General features: G+C 43.2%; 1 protein-coding gene across 4 annotated transcripts in view; it reads left to right on the top strand.

Moving 5' to 3' along the window:
* Positions 1–3,835: 3,835 nt before the first annotated feature.
* The window catches only part of BEND4 (BEN domain containing 4), a 38,504-nt gene continuing 21,027 nt past the window's right edge, over positions 3,836–21,312 (top strand). For 3 of the 4 annotated variants that reach the window (XM_011281896.4, XM_023253154.2, XM_023253155.2), the window contains exons 1-3: positions 3,836–4,461; positions 10,218–10,355; positions 11,846–12,412. In XM_011281896.4, coding sequence (XP_011280198.2) covers positions 3,972–4,461; positions 10,218–10,355; positions 11,846–12,412 — 1,195 coding nt within the window. In that variant the 5' untranslated portion in view covers positions 3,836–3,971. The remainder of the gene's footprint in view (positions 4,462–10,217; positions 10,356–11,845; positions 12,413–21,312) is intronic. The other variant, XM_023253153.2, reaches the window with a different exon arrangement.

A 21,312-nucleotide genomic window follows, 5' to 3' on the forward strand; every position in this document is an offset into this window, starting at 1 on the left:
CTCAGCTCAACTGTTCCACCTCAGAAAGATCTTCTCATACACACTGTTCTATCAAAAGTAACATCCCCATCCTATTTTTTTATCACAATTATTTCTGAAATACTGTCAATAATTGTGCTATTATTACATATGCTTTTTATATTATATTAATATTAGTAAAATAATCACATAAGCATATACATTTATGTATTTATTACATTATGTAAATGTGATATGTTAACATTGTTTGGTTAGTTTCTAGTTTATTTATTACCTGCCCACCCAAATTCCATAATACTAGGATCTTGGAATCTGGTTCCATTATATCCCCCAATGCTTAGAAAGGTATCTAGCACATAGTAGGCATTCAAAAAATATTTGTTGAATAAATCCTTGGGTGAAGGGCACCTGGCTGACTCAGTCAGTAGAGCATATAATCATGGGATCATGACTTCAAGCCCCACATTGGACAAAGAGCTTACTTAAAAACAACAACAACAACAACCAAACAATCCTTGGGTGAATGATGCTTCTGGAAGTAGTGAGGTATTCAGGTATCACTGGAAGTATGTAGGCAGGGTTTGTACAACCACTTGGGAATGTCATAGCAAAACCATAGGCATAGGCTCGGTCACAAGAATAAAGGAGCCCGAAGGGCTCTTCTAGTACTACAAGGCTAGGATTCTATGGCTACTACACCCTTTCTGTCATGCAACGGGAAAAGCAAAGTAATCCTCAGACATTTTCCACCAAATGATGGTGTGCACACTCCTTTTCCTGCTGCAATATCATCTCCGCATTAAAATGTTGAAGCTAATCAGACATTTAATTTCAAAGTGGAAGGTCATTATCTTGTCACAAAATTTTATTCCAATTACTTTTTTTTTCTATTATACGAAATGAATTAAAAGTAGCACAAAACATTGGGAGATCAAACAGTCAATCAGAAGCTCATTAAATATCATTGAAATTGGTGCAATAAAAAGCATTTCCCATGGCTGGCTTATTACTTAAAAGCTATATTCTGGATGGCTCAAGGAATTGACATGCTGCCAATCAAAAATCACCCTGTCCATAAATAGCCACTTGGCTTTTAAAAGTTCACTACCTTTTTTTTTTTTGAGATAAGAGTAAATATCTAAAGAGATTTAAAGCATAGGTGTAATTACCATCCTATCAGCCCCTATGAGACCCTAAAGAGAAGATATCAGCAAAGTCACCATCTGATAATTTAGACTATAACTTACAGAAAGATGCTTACAAAGTGCTACCAGTGATTTTATAAACACTTCAATACATTACTTATGTCCGATACTCAGCTAAGTACAAGCCCAGGCAGGGATTAGTGGCCAGTTACAATTTTAAAATTGAGTTCAACTATACAGTTGGAAAAAATGCCCATTTTATTTTCTCAAGAGCGATTATAAAGCGCTTCATTTATCTATGGACTCAACTGTTAGCATGAAGACCTGAAAGTTGATCATTTTCAAATTTCCAATATTTTTCCACTAGGAGCCTTCCCCCCACCTTTTCTTTTAAAGCTGGATCACTAATTTTAGCATTTACTTTTACAGAAACGACCACTTTTTGACATATAGGAAAGTAGGTCCTTTTAGTTGGGAAAATATGACAACAGAAATACTGTTCCCAGTCTCTTAAGGTGTTTAAGTGGTGAGGATGATACAAACAAAAAATACATAACCAAAAGAGAAAGCTCTCAGGCATAGGAAATTACTTCTTCAGTAGAAGGACTCAAGAATCTCTCCCCTTGAAGCCACCTCACACACACACTGCCACTACCCCAATTGCTTTTCAAAAGCCACAGCTTATTGGCAAATTATCTGGGAGTAAAGTGGGAGGGAAACATTTCGATGCAAAATTCAGAACTGCTTTATAGGAAGAAAAGTGTGGGAAGGTTTGTTATCATTTATTTCCTCCAGTATATCATTCAATTTCAGCTGTCTCACGTCTCAGAAGCAGCTCCCCCATTTCTCACTTATGTGCCTAAGAGACATCTCTTTGGCATCTCATTCTCTCTCCCTGTCTTTTACCAGCATTTCATTATTTCTTAACTGTCCCTCTCATGCTTGTCTCCTTTTTTCCTAGTGATCCACGTGTCCTCATTTAGCAGTTTTCAGAAGCCAGGGAGAAACGTTGCAAATAATGTTAAATATGATTAATATCTTGAATTCCTTGAAATATGACATGCATGAGTTACAATGAAACCTCTTTTATTTCCCCATGAAATGCTTTTGCATAATGAGAAAGAAAATGTCCTCTATGCCCTAATCAGCCCTGACAGTTCCTGGACTCCCAAATACTTTTATTTATGGCATTATTTATTTCATCTCTAATAAATGGAAGGGGGGGGGGTACCCACAGCATGATCTGAGGAGGTTGCAGGAGAAAGGGAGACTATCCTAGGTGGAGGAACACAGAGACTGAACCAACGGAGAGAAGGCTTCTAAGAGAAGGGAGATATGGGAAATAAGAGGAAAAGACCTGAACCCACAGAAGAAAATGGGTCACTTTCCCAAGATTAAAAGGAAAACTGAAAAGAAATGTTAACTTCAGAGTGGAGAGAGGGGAGTCATATATCAGAGAGGAGATGCACCCAGAATCCTAAACCTGGAAAATGAAGACTGATGGCTGGCAACCAATGTTCCTGGGAAGGAGTATGCTGGCATTGGAGCTGACCTAGGGGAAGGCTGATTTGCTCCAAGGAGCCTCTGGGAGAGGCCAGGACACTCCTCTAGATTTGAAGACAGCGCTACTCCATGGGGATCCTCCTCCAGACCACAGAGGCTCTTCTTTCATTCAAATAATTACTGAAATTGTGTGTCTTCCAGAAACATTGGCCTGGTGGCCCCAATGCAGTGGGCGATGCAGGAGGCAAGCTCTTAGGCCGCCTTGGTTCTACAAGCACATTTACGTATATATCAAATGACATTGTTGAAAGTGTCTAATCACTATCCCAAAGGGAGGTATCTGGTCATATTTTTCCCTCAATTGCACAGACAGTCTACGTGCTATGAGAAGGAGTGAGGATATGAATTCAAATGATCTGGATGCATCTCTGCACTCGACTACACATTCCCTGAGTGTCTGGCTTTGGGCAATTACGTCGCGAGCCTCGGTTTACTCATCTGCAGAATGGAGTAAATGATTCTGTTACACACTTTCGGGGCTCCTATGGGAAATTAATAAAATAACGTAAAAGTCCGACGCCCTGTGCGGCCTTGTGATATGCATGAGCTCAAAGACCATGTGGGCAGACCCCGAGAAGTGCAAACAACGCGCAGCGACCATTCATCAGGACCTTCAAGACGTTCTTTACAGAAGATTGGGGGAGCAACTCCCCGTGGGCAGAACAACTGGCTGTGGGGATACCTTCCCAAAGGACACACGCCCCGCCCCAACTACTACCAGCCCCTCTGTGCAACCCCGAGAGTTTGGGGTCACGTAGGGGGCGCCAGGGGCTCATTTCCGAAGCTTAACCCCGCCCGCAACGGCAGAAGCCTCAAGTCTGCACGTGGGGCTCCAAAGTCTCGCGCTGGCCGGAACCTCGCCCTGTTTACCCGCGCGCCCTCGGGATCCGGCTTTCCCCCTCCCTCCCCCCGTCGGAGGCGCACACCCGGCGCGCGGACCCCACGGGCGGCGGCGGCGGCGCCAAGCCCCGCCCCCGCCCCCATTATCATTAGCAGATATTACCCTAAACACTTGCTCTTTACCTCCTTTCTCCCTCCAGGCATTGGCGAGGCGGCCTGTCAATCAGCGCTCGGGCGGCAGCCCCCCGCGCGGGGGCTCAGCTATGCCAGCCTCAGCGACAGGCGGCAGTGGCGGCGGCGGCGGCGGCGGCCCAGGCACAGGCACACACCCTCCCACACGCGCGTACTCGGGCAGAGCCGGCGGGCGGGAGGCGGAGGCACCCTCGGAGCCCGGCGCCCGGCGGGGAGGGGGCGTGCGACCGGGGACCGGCCCCGAGGCGCAGGATGGAGGAGGAGATGCAGCCGGCGGAGGAGGGGCCCAGCGTCCCCAAAATCTACAAGCAGCGCAGCCCCTACAGCGTCCTCAAGACGTTCCCCAGCAAGAGACCGGCGCTGGCCAAGCGCTACGACAGACCCACCCTGGTGGAGCTGCCGCACGTCCGGCCGCCGCCGCCGCCGCCCCCGCCGCCTTTCGCGCCGCACGCCGCCGTCTCCATCAGCAGCAGCGAGCCGCCGCCGCCGCAGCAGTTCCAGGCGCAGAGCACCTACCCCGCCGGGCCCGGCCGGGCAGCCGCCGCCGCGTCGTCGTCGTCTCCATCGTGCACGCCCGCCGCGTCCCAGGGCCACCTGAGGACTCCGGCGCCGCCGCCGGCGTCCCCCGCCGCCTCATCATCCTCGTCCTTCGCCGCCGTCGTCAGGTATGGCCCGGGCCCGGCGGCCGCCGCGGGCAGCAGCAGCGCGGGCAGCGACGGCGCCAGCCTGGAGCTCAGCGCAGGTACCAACTCCTGGGCGCAACTTTCCTTCCCGCTCGGCCGCGGGGAGGGGTGGGGGGCCGGGAGCCAGAAGCTGGGCATGGCGGACACCTTTTCCGCGCGCCGGACTGGCGGGAGGGTCGTGAGGGGAGAGCGGAGAGGTGGAGAGGGGCGAGTGCAGTCCGGGCCGAGAGAGAGTCGGGCGTCCGAGCGCACCCCTGAGGCCTCCACGCGCGGGCAGCAACTTCTAGAGGATTCCCCGCCGCCGCCGCCGCCGCGTGCGGAGCTTCCGACGGCGCGCGCGCCTCCTAACAGGTGGCTCCGCGCTCGGTTGCGGCTTCGCGCCCAGGAAGCCGGGCTGTGGCGGTCGGCGGCAGGGGTCTTTCGGGCGGGGGTCAGAGAAGCAGGCTTGGCGCCGAGGCCGCGCGCCGGACACCCCAGGGTGACCGCCACGGCCGCTCCCGGAGAGGCTGGGGCTGCTCTGGCGGCGCTCGGGGACGCCTTCCCTTTATCCTCGGCTGTTTCACTTTTTCCTTCCACTTCTTCATTTACCTCTCTTTCTTCTCTTCTTGTTTTTCCTTCTCTCTCTCTTTCCTGGCCTTCTGATTACCTTTTTAACCATCTCTTTGGTGCACTATTACTCTGTCGCGGTCCACTCGGCTGGCTCTTGGTTTTGTTTTTTTTTTTTTTTTCTTCTGTGCGCTTGTGTTTCTCATGCGCGCGCTGTCTGCTCCCTCTGCCCCTCTTTCCCCACCCACCCCAGAGTCCCAAACCGTGTCAGACAGCGGGTTCCTCTGCACCAGCCACGCGGGTGGACCTGACGCTCGCCCCTGTAGCGGACTTTAGGGAAGGAGACGTCCCGCCCCTCCCCCCAGCCCAGAAGATTCCCCCACCCCCACCCCGGGCTCTCGGGGCCCGCCGCTCATACCCCTTCCCCACCAGGAGGGTGGGGGCTGCACCCCGGGATCGCGAGCCTCCCGAGCATCTGTCCTGCCCCTTGAAGAAATGCCTCTCCACCGGGAGGCTGCAGGAGGTCCCCTGGGAAAAGCCAGCTCTCCTGCGGGTTAAGCTATGGGAGGTGGGCTGGTAGAAAAGCCGTAGCCTGGGGGCCTGGCCCAAGGGCCCTCCGCGTTTATCTCGCTTATCAGAACTAAAAGTTCCTCCTCAGGCCTTTTTTGGTATTTTAGAAATCCCCAAATTCTGCATATGGGTGAGTCCAAGGCTTTTGTCCTAATGAAAATGTGAGCATTGTCTCTAAATGAGTTATAGACGTCTATGCTAATGTTATGTTGTTTGTCAATATTTTGACACATGAGGGATTGGTTTTGAGAAAGAAAATCTAATTACAGGTAATAGTGAAGACTTCCTGTTCTGTCACATGTCTCACTGATTTGGAGGTGTTTGTCGGCTTTGAGTGGGGTTCTTGTGTAGGTGTCTTATTGTTGGTGGGGTGGGTTTTTTTATTTTCAGTTGCCCTTGACCCAATATTCTCGTGTGTTTTTATATTCATTGTTAGGCTACCCGTCCACTTCCATTTTTCTCATTTTTCTTCTGTGTTCTCCTCTTCTTAGTAGTAGGTTTGTGTTCTTTCTCTCTGGGTTTGGAGTCTTATTTATACTACTTTTAGTTCATGCCCGTGTTTATTCCCTAGTTCTGCTTAATCTTTATCTTTTTTTATGTTCTTTCTCAGCAGTTTGGGTTCTTTTCCCATGTTCTGTATTTGTTTACTCCCTTGCATAACCTTAGTTCCACCATGTTTACTGGGGGAGGGTTCCCCTTTTTTATCTGCCTGTTCAGTCTTTAATCTCATCTTGCTTTCTCCTTTTAGTCTTTGCTGTCTTTCAATCTTTTATTTCCTTTTATACACTATAAATCTGCTCCCTCATTGCCATTTTCATCCATAGTTTTAACCTTGCTTTTTCCTGCTATTTTTCCTGCATTGTTTCTTTTTTCTGCACCAGCCACTTGCTGTCCTTTCCATGCTCCTTCCTACTCTGGCAGTGTCCTTGCTGTCTTTCATTCACAAGGAGTTTGTGGGTGTTGTTTTCCTTTTTCACCTTGTTGTAAATGTACTCTTTCAGTGTTTCTTCTTAGCTAATTTTGTCTCCATCCCCAGGTGGAAATCACAACATCACTGAATCTAAAAGAGTGAAAAGGGGCTTTGTTTGATACCCCTGAAACTCCCTATATTTTTTATTACCTTTTATCCTTAAAGGCTGCTTGCTTGCTTGCTTGCTTGCTTGCTTTCGTTCGGTCTTTCTTTCTTTCTTTGTTTCTTTCAGGTCATAAAGAGTAAGCTTGATAGCACCAAGGGCAGGATGCCATTTGCTTGTTGGAAAAATGGGAATTGGATAGTAGGTTTCTTCCATGCAATGAAGAAAATGGTCTGGCAGCAAAAAGAAAAAAAAAAAAAGGCCATAGTACTAGACATCCTGAATTGTGGTCATAATATTAATCATTGATGGACAAACCCATCTCTTAACCCAGCACAGAGATGTGAGTGGCCATCAGAGGGACAGTCACCTTAAGAGCTGATTGGCTCTTTGAGGAACTAGTGGTTCCACTTTGAACCAATGAGCATGTGTGTACAGACAGACACCACTTAAGCATATTGAGGAGGGGGCTGGAGGAGGTGGTAAGTTGCTTGTTGCACCCTCACAGAAGTGTTACTGTAGCCTCGAGGGCCACCTAATAGACTGAAAATAGCCAAAACATTGATGTGATGAAATGAGTCAAGGACAGAAGAGATAAAACTGAGTGTCCAGCGTAAAGGCAGTGAAAAGATGAAAAGGTTGAAGTGAATCTTATTTCCCATTAAAAGCCATAAACCATTGAGAGGAGAAATGTGATTAAAAATAGATTTTTCAGCATTCTTATAAAATCTCATGAAGAGTATAATTTTCCTTAAAAGGGGTAATATACCATGGTTTTAAAAGAGTATTTTTCCTCTGTGGGAGGCTTAGAGTTAAAACCCACGTAGATCTTGATATGCAGCCTAAATTTGGCATCAGGAAATGGGAAATTGCATCTTTAAGCAGAGTACAATCAAAAATGAATTACAATAAATCCTATATAATTGCATAGGTCATTCTCTTTAATGAGATTTTATTAACCTGACTGTCAAGCTTTTGAGTCAGGCAGATATTTTATCTTCTTCAACTGATAAAAGTGTCAGCTATAAACCACCATATAAATATTCATAAATCTACACATCTGTGGCAGCCTATCAGCATCATTCTTTTGGACATTAAAAGCATTCTAATTACTTTCTGTCTAGCAGAGCTGAAATGCTGCCTGTTATAGTATGTGCTTGGCAGGCATGATTGCTTTTGTTTGCCATCACAAATAGCAGCATCCTATTTTATATACCGATGGTCCAGAAAATATTCAGGGATTGACTGAGCAGGATGAATATTAGGAAGCACCATCTGGTTTTGATAGCACCAAGTATATTAACTCATCTGTTAATTTTTGACACATCATTGATTTATTTATTTAGAAAAATTGCATCCTGTTTTGCTGTTTTGATGTTTGCCATTATGAAAAAAAATTGGATGGCATTTTTTTTAAGACATAGTTCATTGATTTAAGACAAGGGTGATACTTCCAAAGATGCTTTCATTTTCTAACTTCTATTTTCTATGCCTTGAAGTCTTCTCTTAAGAAGTTATATTAATGTTTTAAGGAAATCATCTATTTTGAACTAGCTGGAAATCCTTTTGGTAGATATAATGTATGGATACATGATAATAGGTCACAAAAATTTTTTTCCGCTTCTGCATTTTTAATATTAATATATTTCACCCTCCGCTGGGTTAAAATCAAAAGGTTACCACTAATCTCGATGGCTGTGATCTCCTTCATAGTAACAGAATACTCTTGGGTATGTGCTGTGATGGGCAAATTCCATTCAAGGCTTTACTTACAAAGAAGGACATTAAAGTAAGGCGCCTGTGTTTGATTGCCGAGTTCCCATCCCTCTTCTTATTCACTTATCAGATGTAGGATGGCTTAAACCACTTACATTCAGAAGAATTTCTAGAAATGAATTTTTTAATTAAAAATAATCACGGGTTCAGATTTTGGAATCAGACTAGGCAAAATTTCCAACATGATACTATCCCAACAGATTGTGCAATAGAGCAAAATAAATTACAAGTGGTCACTTTATAGTGCTTCGTGGTTGTGCTGTATGAATATTTTGTGGTGTTTAATTTTAGAGAAGTTAAGAATAAAGTAGGTAGTTTTAAAGCCCCTTTGTAAACTGTTGGTGTTCTTCCCTGCCATCTCTTGAGTGGAGCATTCTGTAACTAGGGGAAAAAAAAAACAGTTAAAAATTTCAAAATACATGTTCATACTTTGCTCAATTAAGAATCATGGGTCAGTGACCATTCAATTGTGTTCATATGAAAACAGAACTTTTCTCCATTTCTTAGCGATAATGAGCATTGCACAGTACTTGCATTTCTAATTATATTCTGTCTGGAAAGCTAAAGTATTGCTGGCTGCAATATGTAGTAGGTAGAAAGATTTGCTGTTTTCTGCCAAGTGTAATAGTAATATTGTTCATCATATCTTTCCATGTATTGACGTTAAAACAGTATTTAAATATTTCAAGGTACCAAAAAGGAGAAATTCAACTTTTTATGGTCGTTATTTTTGCATCTATCAATTCTGAGAACAAATTCAGAATGAAGCATTTGTAAAAACTAAAGGCAAGAAGTGTTTTATGGTTGTAGCTATTCTCTGATACTCTGGGTACACTTTAATACATTATCTTCATAATGTAGTGTATTACATAATGATTTTTTCTCAGCATATTATAAGCTTATCCTTCAATTAAGAAAACAAATCATGCTTGTCCCTAAGTCAGATTTTTTCCCTTAAAATCTATACTCTAATGTGATGTATCAATATGATTAAAGCTACTGAGTGTGTTTTAGGACATTGAACAAATATATTTGAGCAATTCTTTATAGCCACTTCTATTTTAGCCTTTCTTTGCATATTTTGTTCCTTTCATCAAGGTTACGTTAAAGGTGTATAAGCTGTAAATCAGTTAGGGCCATGCTGATTAAAATGCAAACAGTAAATACAACTTCAGGTCTAGAATGGGATTATAGGATTAAAATGAATGAAAACTGCCAGTGTGCTAGAATTGAAAATTCGTGATCAATAACATTCTTTGATTTTACTAATAAAAGAACAAAAACCCGGAAATGAAGACCACTGTGCAACATCTTAAGGCTTCCCACTTTTATGGTTCAGCTGTTTACTTTGTTTATTTGGCTTTGGTCAGTGTAAAGAATTAATACCCAAATATTTAAGGTCTTTCCCCATTACCTTTTGGTTTAAATCAGGGGCTCAGTCCTTCCCTTCCATCTGGCAGGGGGCAGAGGCATCACTTCCACTGTTTGGTGTGTAAAAGATACTTCTTATATCCATTTCCCTTTTCTCCAGTATAGCAAGTGAACTTTGTCCTGGCTGCTGCTTCAGTGAAGTTCCCAGCCCATCAATCAATTCTAGCCTGAAACTATGCCTGACATCTGGTTTTCTTCTTCAGCACTCAAAATCACTGTGTAAAAAACAGGCCTGTGCCTAATATTTGTGGGATTTAGGACAAGAGTACAGATGCAGGCCTACATACCATATATCTAAATAGTTAACAAACTATTAAATAAAATATGTTCCATCCACCTCCCCTGACAAATATACCTTAATGACCAGATCTGACTTTGGAGTTTTCAGCCAGCCCATGGCCTTCTCTCCCCACCCCCAGCTTCATCTTCTAATAGGAGGAGCCTCACATACACACGAATGGATGCCCCCGTCCAAACTTCCAGGCTCTGGCACCATGGTCTATCCTTGGGAGAATGGCTCAGGGAAGAGTCCAGCACAGGCCCTCGAAGCAGTTTAAGTAAGGAATTCCTGGATCTTGGGTACCTTACCATGGGGAGGGGAAGGGATGGAGGAGGATGATTAGGGCAGGGCCCCCCTCCCTATGTCTAAGGGTGGTACTGCTCCTAAGCATGGGAAAGCACCATGGCAAGAACAAAGTAGTCCCGTGGACTCTCAGCTTACCCAGAATGCAGCCAAAGCAATGTCCAGTGTTACAAATGAAGGTCTGTATATTTATGAGAGGACCCACATGCATTCAGTAAATATTTTGTTGTTCCCATGGAAGCCCTCAAACATTTCACCATTTTTCATTTTTAAAGTTTTTTCCCCTGAGAAAAAGATAGAGCCAACATTTTCAGAGACAGTAGGTAGCTAGTTAAATTTCTATCATAAATACTTATTGGCATCTAAAATCTACAGTATTTTGTTTGTTGCCATTATTCTGGATAGGGAAGAGATGAAATGAGAGGCATCCTATAGCTGTATACAAGCCCTATAAAGTATCTCTGTATATTTATAAATAGCCCATTCTGGGTGGTAGTCCAGAAAGAAGAGGCTGCACCTCGTGATATTTGCATTTAGGGTGAATTTTCAAGACCCAAGACTGACAGAATTAAATCACATTTGCACAATTTTTGAGGTGTTTTTGGTTGTTTGAACTGATTGTTTTCCATTTGCTTTTTATTTTTCACTGATTGACAATTAGTATGCTTTAGAATACATTTATGTCAACTAACCAGCAGTCTGGACACATGCCATTTAAAAGATTTGGCAACCTAATGGAAGAGGCTCATGGAAGAAGCACTACTGCTTTTTACATGATACTTGTATGGATTGGCCTAAATATTGGCCTTGACAAGAAATCCAAGTTCACAGATAAATGAAGAGAAAGAATAGTGAACACAGATGTTGGATAACACAGTTTTGCTTTTGGGCTCATCATCTTTTGCCTTATAGGCCATCCTTTGTTTTACTTTAGATGTCTAGTGAGCTCTTCAAAAAGACTTATCTTTCTTCTCCAGTTTGCATCTGGAAGCAACGTACTCTCGTCAGGGATTGTATCAGCTGATTAATAGCAAGGGCATGAGGGCACTCCAGAAATAGAAGTAATGATTGCTGTAAGCCCTCCTATCAAGGAGGAATTGAGTCTGCAGTAGCTGGCTCGATTCGTTAGAGTAAGGATCTTAATGAAGCCAAAGGTGTGAGTTCAGACTTGTACAGGCCAGTTAATGCCACAGAGAGGGAAATCTCTCTGTGGTGCCCAAAGTCACAGTGCAGCCATTTCCCAGAATGAGGGACTGGGAATGACTCTTCAGACACCCCTCTGGTTGCAGAATGACAGGAAGCTATGCATCCTACTAAAAGTACATTCCCTGTGTTACCTTGGTTTGGGATGGAGAGTAGAAATACATAATTTTAACACTTTTGAATGTTAACCTCAAAATTGAGGACCTTACTTACCCTTGTCTTTGGCTGTCCGTCTCTGATGTGTTTTTTCATGTGTTTCAGAGAGTCGTATGATCTTGGATGCCTTTGCCCAGCAATGCAGTCGAGTTCTTAGTCTCTTAAATTGTGGAGGAAAACTACTGGACTCCAACCATTCTCAATCCATGATTTCTTGTGTCAAGCAGGAAGGCTCGAGTTATACTGAGAGACAGGAACAGTGTCACGTCGGGAAAGGGGTCCACAGTCAGACGTCAGATAATGTAGACATAGACATGCAATATATGCAAAGGAAACAACAAACTTCTGCCTTTTTGAGGGTTTTCACTGACTCCCTACAAAATTACCTGCTCTCGGGGAGCTTTCCAACTCCAAACACCTCATCAGTCAGTGAGTATGGCCACCTGGCCGACGTGGATCCTCTGTCAACCTCCCCCGTGCATACACTAGGTGGCTGGACCTCCCCGGCGACATCCGAATCCCATGGTCACCCGTCCTCTTCTACACTGCCCGAGGAGGAAGAGGAGGAGGAAGAGGAAGGCTACTGTCCTAGATGCCAAGAGCTGGAGCAGGAGGTTATTTCACTGCAACAAGAAAATGAAGAGCTCAGACGGAAATTAGAGAGCATCCCAGGTACTGTGCCATATTCCTTGCAAGCTAACTGCAGATCATTCCTTCCTGGTGTCTCTGTGTGCATGCGTGCATGCACGCATGTATATGTATGGTTTTGGCCAGTGAGGTAAAAAAGTTGAAAAAACAGGCATGCACAGGGTGTCCTTACCCTTCCAGTACCACACAGAAGTTTCAGGATAAACTACTAGCCTTGTTCTATGTTTAAGTCCAATCTTAAGAGATATAGGCCTGAAGACCACCACCCTATTCAAAGATGTCTCTGTCCATATAAAAAAGATTCCAGACGTGGTGCAATAAGATTGAAATAGGCCAAGTACCGTGAGCCTGAGTTTTCTTCAAAATGTGGCCCTCTTTTTTAAAAGCGGCTTTTGTATTTTTAAAGATTTTGTTGTGTTTTATTAGTAATAAAGATGAAAGTGAACTGATACCTTCGGTGGTTGGACTTGAGTAGTACTGAACAAGTGGTCTCTTCTGTTCCATTCATTTCTTGCCATTCTTGTTAAGTTTCAACAGGTATCTTCTCTTTTTAGCATGCAAGCTCCCTGTTAAATGAGCAACTGTAAACTGAAAGGAAAAGATCAAAGACAGACCAGTAATTAAGCAGATCTCAAACTATTTGTGCCCCTGGCAAAGCAGGCATTTCTTGCCTCTTAGAGACATTAGATTTGCTGCATAGTAAAGTCATCTTTATGGCAAGATCTTCTCTGGGTTGCAAAGCCATTTTTTTTTTTTACTATTTGAAAAGGTACCAGTTTTGCTTATACCTTTGAATTCATTCCTGCATGTCTGTGGCTTACAAAAGATAGTGAGATCATTAGCTAGAGCAATATCTTCAAATCCTTTTAATCGTGCAGCCCACTGATAAAAAATTTTGAGCATGTATCCACCAATGTACACGCTTTTTGGTTAACTATATACATGTCCTAGTATACTAATAAAGTATATTTCAAAATAAAGCATATATAGCATGTTAAAAATTTTAAAGGCCCATACATAAATATAAATAGAAAGTATGTTCGTTTCCTAACTCAGTGTCTTTGAACCGCCCAGTTTGGCAACTGACTTAAAAATAAGGAAATATTGAAGAACATTACCCACTTGTTTATTAGTTCCCTTAGGAAGGAAAAAACAAGTGTTAAGAATTGCCAGATCAGAAATCTATTTTCTTTCTGTCCTTTCATTTAAAAGCACTACTCAAATAGACCTGAGGTTTGGTTCAGAATATTTTGCAATTAGGTTTAATGCAGTCATGTTGTGGGGGAGTCGTGTGTGCAGGAGGTGAAGTAAATTCATTCTCTCTCTGGGGCGCCTGGGTGGCTCAGTCGGTTAAGCATCTGACTTTGGCTCAGGTCATGATCTCCCGTCTCGTGGATTCAAGCCCCGCATTGGGCTCTGTGCTGACATCTCAGAGCCTGGAATCTGCTTTGTATTCTGTGTCTCCCTCTCTCTCTGCCCTCCCCCACTTGCACTGTGTGTGTGTGTGTCTCTCTCTCTCTCAAAAATAAATACTAAAAAAATGTAAGAAAACATTCTTTCTCTTTGCAGTTGAGTGTTGGGGTTAGATAAAAGGGCCGTGGTGTCTTCTCAAGTCAGGAAGGCAGGGACCACAGGAGACACTGGGTAGAGCTCAAAGAATACAGTGGAACCATTGTTCCACTGGGTTCTCCATGGCAGAGAAAGAGGGGTGTAGCTAACATGCTGGGATTTTACAGCTTTCACAATTCCATAAATTATGGTCAGTTAATTATGGGTTTGATCCGACCCAAAGGGGTGTTTTCCATCTTACTCCCCACCCTCCTCTCTGCCTTTCTGGGGGAGAAAATACTATCCTGGAGATCAGTCAATTTTAGATACTTACATCAGCCATTCAGAACTGTGGGTAAGAGTTTCAGAGCGCAGGGACAGGTGACACAAGTCCAGAGTGGTATTGTCTAATTCCCAGTCCTAAATATTAGACCTTGGTAAATATCAAGCAGATTTGGGGTTTAGTCCTCCCATTTCCCAAACTGTGCCAGGTGGAAGGGCTGTGTCGTGGATATAACTAACTCACTGCTGACCTGCCACTAATCACCGTCTTTTTCCATTTCCAGAAAGATGAAAATGCTGAAATTAATTGAGCCTTCTTGATGGTCCAGTATTGAAGGACACTTGTTGAAATTAGGGTGTGGTCACCACTGTTAGTGCAAACATTCCAGCTCTGTTGACAGTCCCCTCCATAAACTTGAATCAATAGCCATTTCGTATGGAGAACCATGATTGCTATAATTCATACCGAAACTCAACTATGTAAATAAAAATCAGTTTGTCAGTTATGAACAGAGAAAACTTAGTGTAAAATTGAAGAAAGATTAGCTTATTTAACACATGTACTCATTACCTAGGGACACCTTAGTATTGGGTGTCCAGTTGAACGTGTCACTTGCAAACCAGATAGTGATCACCTAAGAATCCACCTTTCACTCCATTAGCTACTAATTTTGTGGGGGAAATCTGTAACTTTTAGACAGTCGTTTGAAGAAAAGTGCAGCAAGTAGTACACTCTGGTTTTGCATCTAACAAGAGTATTTTGCAAGCAGTAACTCTCCTGTGGAATTTGGGATGGATTTTCCTTAAGTATCATCACTGTTTCCCAATGTCTTCAAAAGACCTCTGTTGTTCCAGAGGGCAGTGCATTTCCATGGAAGCACCTGCGACCTTCCTATAGTAGAAATTACCCTTATGTTTTGATATAACTGTATTTACAGCCAAGCAGGATGGATGAGTACAAAGGAGAAAGCATTCAGAGCGCCTGGGTGGCTTAGTCGATTAAATGTCCGACTCTTGATTTCAGCTTAGGTCATGATCTCATGGTCTGTAGGTTCGAGCCCTGAGTTGGGCTCTGTGCTGACAATGTGGAGCCTAGTTGGGATTCTGTCTCTCCCTCTCTGTCTCTGCCCCTCTCCCGGGCATGCATGCACGCTCGCTCTCAAAATAAAATAAAACTTCAAAAAGACACAAAGCATTCAGAGGAAATAAAGTTAACAAGAAGATAGGGACACCTGCCCCAGGTCAGAGCTGAGATCCTGGTTTTGTTCCTTCTCTGCCACTCCAGAGTTGTGCTATTGAGTAATTTTGAGATTCCTGTTTCTTTATTTTCTTTTCCTGAAATAAAGCATTCATATCTAGGAAGGGCAACTATAAAAGAGGATGGGAAAGTGCAGACCTTTCTAAAGAAGGAAGAGTTTGGGGAAGGTGCACCTCTAGCACCACCTGGGAGGGCTGGGTAACTGTTTTATTTGTGAAACATTCCACAAAGTCCTGTTGATTAATATCAGCCACATGCAAGCAAGGGGCTTCTGGAGAATAATACTCAGACTTCCTGTCCACAGTTACTTGCAGATATAGGCGATTAAATATCTTATCCCAAGGAAAGAGCATTAGCACTTACTCTTTGGTGTTAGATGATCACACTAGAAATTAAGAAAGTCAGTTGAAAAGTTTAATTTTTTAAAGGCAAGAAAGCATAGATAGGTTAAAAGTAAAAAGCCACAGAAGAATTGATATTTAGATCAGGAATACAAAAAGTTGAGACGTTATTAAAAGAAGGAAAATGTTGGGAAAACTTCTCACTGGAGAGGGTGTCAGTTTAGAGCTGGCATGTTTGTTTGTTGGGAGAGCGCGAGCAGGGGAGGGGCAGAGAGAGGGGGAGACAGAGGATCTGAAATGGGCTCTATGCTGACAGGCTGAGGGCAGTGAGCCCAATGTGGGACTCAAACTCACAAACCGCGAGGTCATGACCTGAGCCGAAATCAGGTGCTTAACCAACTGAGCCACCCAGGTGCCCTCTGCATGCTTGTTTAGAAAGCATACAGTCAACACAAGATGAGAGAACTCCTAAGGGAGGATAGATACAAAATACTGTATGTCATCTAATTTAAGACCCATTGGATGCAAGATGCGCCAATATTCTATGTTCCACTAAGAAAGAAGGAAAAAACACTATGAATCATAATTGCATCTTTGAACAAGCTCAGAGATTTTAAAACACGAAAAAAATGTGGGTCTTAGGATCATAAAATATGGTAATTTAAAAAAATAACTTCCAAAGTAAAATAATTATGACATATTAAAAACACCTTGAGATTGGGGGTGCCTGGATGGCTCAGTTGGTTAGGCGGCCAACTCTTGATTTTGGCTAAGATGATCTCAACAGTTTGTTGGATCAAGCCCCACATTGGGCTCTACCCTGACAGCAAGGAGCCTGATTGGGATTCTTTCTCTTTCTCTCCCTCTCTGTTCCTCCCCCACCTGTGCTATCTCTTTTTGTCTCTCAAAATAAAGTAAGTAAACATTTTTTAAAAATACCTTGGGATGTTCTAAGTGCCAGATAGAAGTACACTATTAATGTTATCAAAGAATTTTCTTTTATATTTGAATGTTTATTTATTTTTGAAAGAGATAAAGCGTGCGTGCACAAGCAGGGGAGGGGCAGAGAGAGAGGGAGACAGAGAATCTGAAGTAGGCTCCAGGCTCTGAACTGTCAGCACAGAGCCCAACACAAGCTCAAACCCATGAACTGTGAGATCATGATGTGATCCTAAGTCAGACGTTCAACCGACTGAGCCACCCAGGCACCCCAAGGACTTTCTACTTTTTTAAAAAGTACATTTATAATTATCAATTTATCTTCATAACTCCAAACAAATACTACTATTCCTATTTTATAGGCAAAGAGGTTGAAACCTGGATAGGTGAAGTCTGTGGCAGAGCTAGGATTATTATTTTTTTTAAGTTTATTTATTTGACTTTGAGAGAGGGAGCATGAGCAGGGGAGGGGCAGAGAGGGAGTGAGACAGGGAATCCCATGCAGCTCCACACTGTCAGCACAGAGCCCAGTGCAGGTCTCAAACTCACGAACCTGGAGATCATGACCTGAGCCGAAATCAAGAGTTGGACACTTAACTGACGAAGCCACCCAGGCGCCCCCATGGCAGAGCTAGGATTATAATCAAAGTCTCTTGATTCTAGATCTAGTGTATTACCCTCTTCCACCCTAAAAATACAGTCGATTCTTACTATTCATTGTAGTTATGTTCTATAAAGTCACCGTCAAGACTGAATTAGCAAATACCAAAGCGTTACCCCTAGGAAAAGTACAGAGCTATGTTCCTGAGAACCTTTAGTCACATTTTTACCAACTGATCAATGCATAACCTTATTTTATGTATGTTTTTGTCTAAAGAGACTTTAATATATAGCATTGTCAGATTAACATTGAACTCACAGCTAACAGCCCCATAACTCATGCGTGAATGAAGCTTATCTAATACGTATTTTCTCCCTAAGGCTCATCATAGCATTCCTGAACTTAGGAACTCTAGACCGCACTTCAGCTCTGTGTTTGGGGTACCTTTTAAACAGCAGAATCACCAAGAAAAAGCACAAAATATGAAAAACATGGCACGTGAAGAGAAGAACACTTGTTACCCTGTGAGCTGAAACAAATAGCCGGTGTTAAAACTTGTTCAGCCATAGCTGGGAATGTGTGCATTGTGCAACCCAGGTTTTCAGTGATCTGCAAAAGTCCGCAGATGACTGCTAGAGCACCAGGAAACATGGATTTGACAGTTACAAATACATTTTAGCAAGTTGGCAAATTTGAAAACATGTGCTCTGCAAATAATGAGGGTGGATTGTACTTACTCAAAAGAGTACAAACCAGAAAACTCACCTTGAATTATGCACCACTGATCCTATTAGTCCACAGTTGTCATTTTCTAAGAATATTTTAGAAAGATAAATCAGTAATGTCCGTTTTTTGGATAATTTTACAACAGTAAAAAGCCCCTGGAGTGAGTGTGTTGTGGATGTCCTGGGGCCCTCTCGGCAGCCTCCCACTTAACACATGCCCAGAAGTGCCTGTGCAGGAATGTTCAGGGCGGCTTCTAGTCCTCAGAAGCCTATTGTCCACGTTTAGTGTGGGGGGTTCTAAGGAGGATGAAGACCCGTGAATATATCCTGAGTAAAAACTTAGAGCAAATGATAGGAACAGAGAGGTATAAAGGATTTAGTTCTTTTACTTAGAAATTGGTAAAAGTCCTCATAACTCTTGCTATGGCCATGAGATTGAGAGAGACAGAATATGATAAAAGACAATGGGTTTGGAGTCAAACCTAGGTTTGGATTTCTGCTTCTGCTATTTGCTAGCTGTGATTTTTGGCAAATCAACCATTCTGAACCTCAGTTTCTTTCTGTACCATGAAATTAATAATACTATTAGGGGGTGCCTGGGTGGCTCAGTCGGTTGAGCGTCCGACTTTGGCTCGGGTCATGATCTCGCGGATTGTGAGGTCGAGCCCCGCGTCGGGCTCTGTGCTGATAGCTGGGAGCCTGGAGCCTGCTTCAGATTCTGTGTCTCCCCTCTCTCTACCTCTCCCCTGCTCACACTCTGTGTCTCTTTCTCAAAAATAAATAAACATTAAAAAAATTAAAAAAAAATACTATTAGAATGTTGGAAGTATTAAGTTCATTAAGTAGCAGTTGGATGTCTATTAGTTCTTCCAGTAAGTGCTCAATAAATAGCAACTTTAAAAACAGAGAGAGGAGGGGAGCCTGGGTGGCACAGTTGGTTAGGCAGCAGAGACTTGGTTTCGGCTCAGGTTGTGATCTCACAGTTCGTGAGCTCGAGCCCTGCATCAGGCTCTGTGCTGACAGCTGAAGCCTGCTTCGGATTCTGTCTCCCTTTTTCTCTGCCCCTCCCCTGCTCGCTCACACTCTCTATCTCTCTCTCTCTCAAAATAAGTAAACATTTTTAAAAAAAGAAAGAAACACAGGGAAAGTGTTCTGTGCCTAGTAATACAGAAATTTTAAGTGTTTTTCTTAGATTGTAAGTGGTATTTTTGTTAATTTTTTTAAATATTTATTTCTGAGAGTGTGTGAGTGGGGAAAGGGCAGAGAGAGGAAGACAGAATCTGAAGCAGGCTTCAAGCTCTGAGCTGACAGCACAGTGCCCAACACAGGGCTCAGACTCACAAACCATGAGATCATGACGTGAGCTGAAGTCAGACGCTTAACCAACTGAGCCACCCAGGGCACCCCCAGTTGTAAGTGGTATCCTTAAAAAGAGGTCAGTATGCAGTTACCCAGGTTAGAAACCTCCAATCCATCCATTACGCATGTCTCTCCCCTATGTCCTATCAGTCTCCTCTCTGGATTCTGCCTTTTGGATGCACATCAGTATGGGTTCCTCCTCTCCCCACTGTTTTTATCCGGGCCTGTCTCAACATGGACTACTGCAGTAGCCACTCACCTACTCCCAGACTCCAGCCTCTCCCTGCTGAAAAGCCTCTAAAGGCTTCACCTGGTCTGTAGAGTACATTCTAGCACTCAGTATGACACATGGGGTCTCTTTCTACCTGAATCTTTTCCTGTCCATTTTTAGAGACTAGACTCTCAGCTCCCACCATACACCAAGTATTCCAACCCCACTGGACAGTTGTGATTCCTGTGCAACCTTATACTTGCTTCTGGTTTCCCTTACTCCTGCTGTTCCTTCCATTTCAAGAACATATTCTTTTCCCCACTTGAGAAATTCCAACTCCTCCTTCAGTACCCAGTTCAGGTGACACTCACCTCTGTAACAAATTCTACCCCTCTCTGTTCCCAGGCAGAATTAACCACTTGCCATAATATATCATGTATATGTCTGTGAAAGTCAGTATTGGGAAGTTTTTACTGTGTGTATCTGTTTTTTCTCTTTCTATCTCTCCCTGGTGTCCCAATATGAAGAGAGGCTGGCCATCTGAGCTCCTTGAAGGCAGAGATGAAGTCAACATTATCTGTGTATCCTAAATCCTAGCCCAGTGTCAGGCATGTTGTGGCATCTACCCTCATCAGTTAAATTAGACAGAGATGGGGGGGGGGGGCCTGGGTGGCTCAACCAGTTGGGCATCTGACTTTGGCTCAGGTCATGATCTCATGGTTTGAGGGTTCAAGACCTGCGTCGGACTCTGTGCTGACAGCTCAGAGCCTGGAGCCTGTTTTCGATTCTGGGTCTCCCTCTCCACCCTTTCCCCACTCATGCTCTGTGTCTCTCTCTCAAAAATAAATAAACATTAAAGAAATTTAAACAATAAATAAATAAATAAATAAATAAATAAATAAGACAGAAATGGGACATTGTCATAATCAAAAGCATAACCATGCATCTGTAAGGCTGAGTATTTTCTAAAGCTCATCGTTTATTTCTTCATATTTACAATTCAGGTGCTTCTACCTTACAGACACAATGTGAATAGGACTTTTAAAGATGATATAATCGCACAGATGGCATGGTCATCAGAGGACAGTAAATAATTTCAATCTCCCTATAAAATCACAGGTGTTGTATTTTGTAAGTCTTTAAAAACAATTATACAGCAAAGTAGATTAAATGCTTGAGAAACAAGAAGAGAAACTCTACTCTGATCAAAATTTTAACGTAATGATCTGCAATGAAAATTGGGTACCCAAGCCCAAGCACCCTTAATATGGGGGGAAAAAAACAGAATTGGAACAGTTTTCCTTGGAAGAGCCTTAAAACAAAGTCAGCAGTCAGTGAAGTAACCTTTAAGGAACTCACTAGGCTCCTGCTCGTAAAATAATGATAGCTTATATTAGGCAGTATCTACTGGGTGCTTTCTGCTTTACGTGTATTATTTTAAACTTTACAGTAACTGTATACAGTAGGCAATTGTCCAGGTTTTACAGATGAGATAACAGAGCCTAAGAGAGGTTGAGTAACTTGCCCAGAATCACACAGTTCCTAGTGCCAGAGGCAGTACGTTAAGGGGAAAAAAAGTACCCATGGATGACTTTGGGACCAATTCTTCTCACGCCTTCTTGTCAGCTATTATATACTAGTACTGAGAATGTGTTGAAGA

This window comes from Felis catus, chromosome B1 (assembly GCF_018350175.1).
Source record: "Felis catus isolate Fca126 chromosome B1, F.catus_Fca126_mat1.0, whole genome shotgun sequence".
NCBI lineage: Eukaryota > Metazoa > Chordata > Mammalia > Carnivora > Felidae > Felis > Felis catus.